The sequence below is a fragment of the Lucilia sericata genome, unplaced genomic scaffold, assembly GCF_015586225.1.
Source record: "Lucilia sericata isolate MDLA Ls3-8-SP2 unplaced genomic scaffold, ASM1558622v1 Contig000012F_arrow, whole genome shotgun sequence".
Classification (NCBI taxonomy): domain Eukaryota; kingdom Metazoa; phylum Arthropoda; class Insecta; order Diptera; family Calliphoridae; genus Lucilia; species Lucilia sericata.
This window is the reverse complement of record NW_023994051.1, coordinates 971,744-973,009: the sequence shown is the minus strand read 5'-3', so window position 1 is coordinate 973,009 and position 1,266 is coordinate 971,744. Positions and strand designations below refer to the sequence as shown.

The window sequence follows — 1,266 nt, the reverse complement described above, 5'->3', positions numbered from 1 at the left end:
GATAAATCGGGAAGGATCACGGAATACTTTAATCCTTATTAATATGTTTGTTTTAATAAGCAATTTTCAAAATTTAAAATCCAAAAAAAAAATCTACATTGTTGCGTTCCAAATGGTAAAGGTTATCTATTAAGAGGATAATTTGTTTATACATTTTCTTTTTTTATAAACACTTTAACAATATATTTGTTCTTAAATATTCAAATAAAATTAAACTTAAAATTAAACAAACAAATAAGTAAAAGTAGTAGCAAAAAAAAATTCAACAATTAATTTACCAACCATGTTCCTTTTGCATAACATGTTTATAAATTGTATACGGCACTGGATAAGGTTTCGGTACAGAAATCTTTATCTGTTTAATAATCTCAACCGGATAAGGTTTTTCGACCTCAACGGGATAGGGTTTTTCCACCGTAAATGGTATACGTTTCTCGGTAATTTCTGGAACAATACGATAAGTAGGCACCTGAATTTCCTGCTGTACGGGTACATGAACAGCATAAGGTTCGGGAATTTGTATACGTATAACATTGGGAACCTTAACCGCTACCGGATGGGGTATAGGCAAAGGTATTTTTTCAATAACTTGTACCGGTACAGGTTTAGAGATTTCCGAATAAGTTTCGTGGGTTTGATGATGTTGGGCGGCAGCAGATAATGACTGATGAGGATCTGGTAGAGAATAATCCTCGCTGCCAATATGAGAACTTGTAACAAACGATGCAAAGCACACATACATGAGGATGACAAGACAAAAAATCTAAGGAAGTGTTTAAAATAAAAAAAAATATATCACTTTTAAATAAAAGTTCTCAAAACACTTACATTTGATGCAGCCATTTTGTTGATTATCTAAAACTGTTTAATATTTTCTACTTTAGTTTAAATAAGTTAAATTAATAATTTATGTTTTACTTAGTCGTTGTGTGACTTAATACTGTAACATTTTTCAGACATGGCCTTGGCTTTTATGCAAAAAACCTTTCTTCTTCAAAAAGCTGCTAAACAAAAAGTGAAAGATTCGTTTTCATTGTGGTGAATATTTTCACTTTTTTTATTAGCGTTTTTTGTTTTTCACCACTACTACTCTATTGCCTGAAAGGAAAAGTACTTTTGGTCAGTGTGTTTTTCTTTCAGTTCGCCTAACTTCATAATTATAATGAATCTCATATTGTGCAATCAGGCATTTATTATATCATACTTCACAGTGTATTCATTTTAAAATGAAAGTACCCTTAATTTTTTGTTTTTATTTCGTCTATT

The 1,266-nt window shown here is 30.4% G+C and overlaps 1 protein-coding gene across 1 annotated transcript; it reads right to left on the bottom strand.

Annotated features, from left to right (window-relative positions):
* Positions 1-274: 274 nt before the first annotated feature.
* On the bottom strand, positions 275-843 carry LOC119603970. Its single transcript, XM_037956279.1, has 2 exons — positions 829-843; positions 275-763 (listed from the first exon to the last, which is right to left on the bottom strand). Exons 1-2 carry the CDS (start codon positions 841-843, stop codon positions 275-277), a joined length of 504 nt encoding a protein of 167 aa, XP_037812207.1.
* Between the last annotated feature and the right edge of the window lie 423 nt (positions 844-1,266).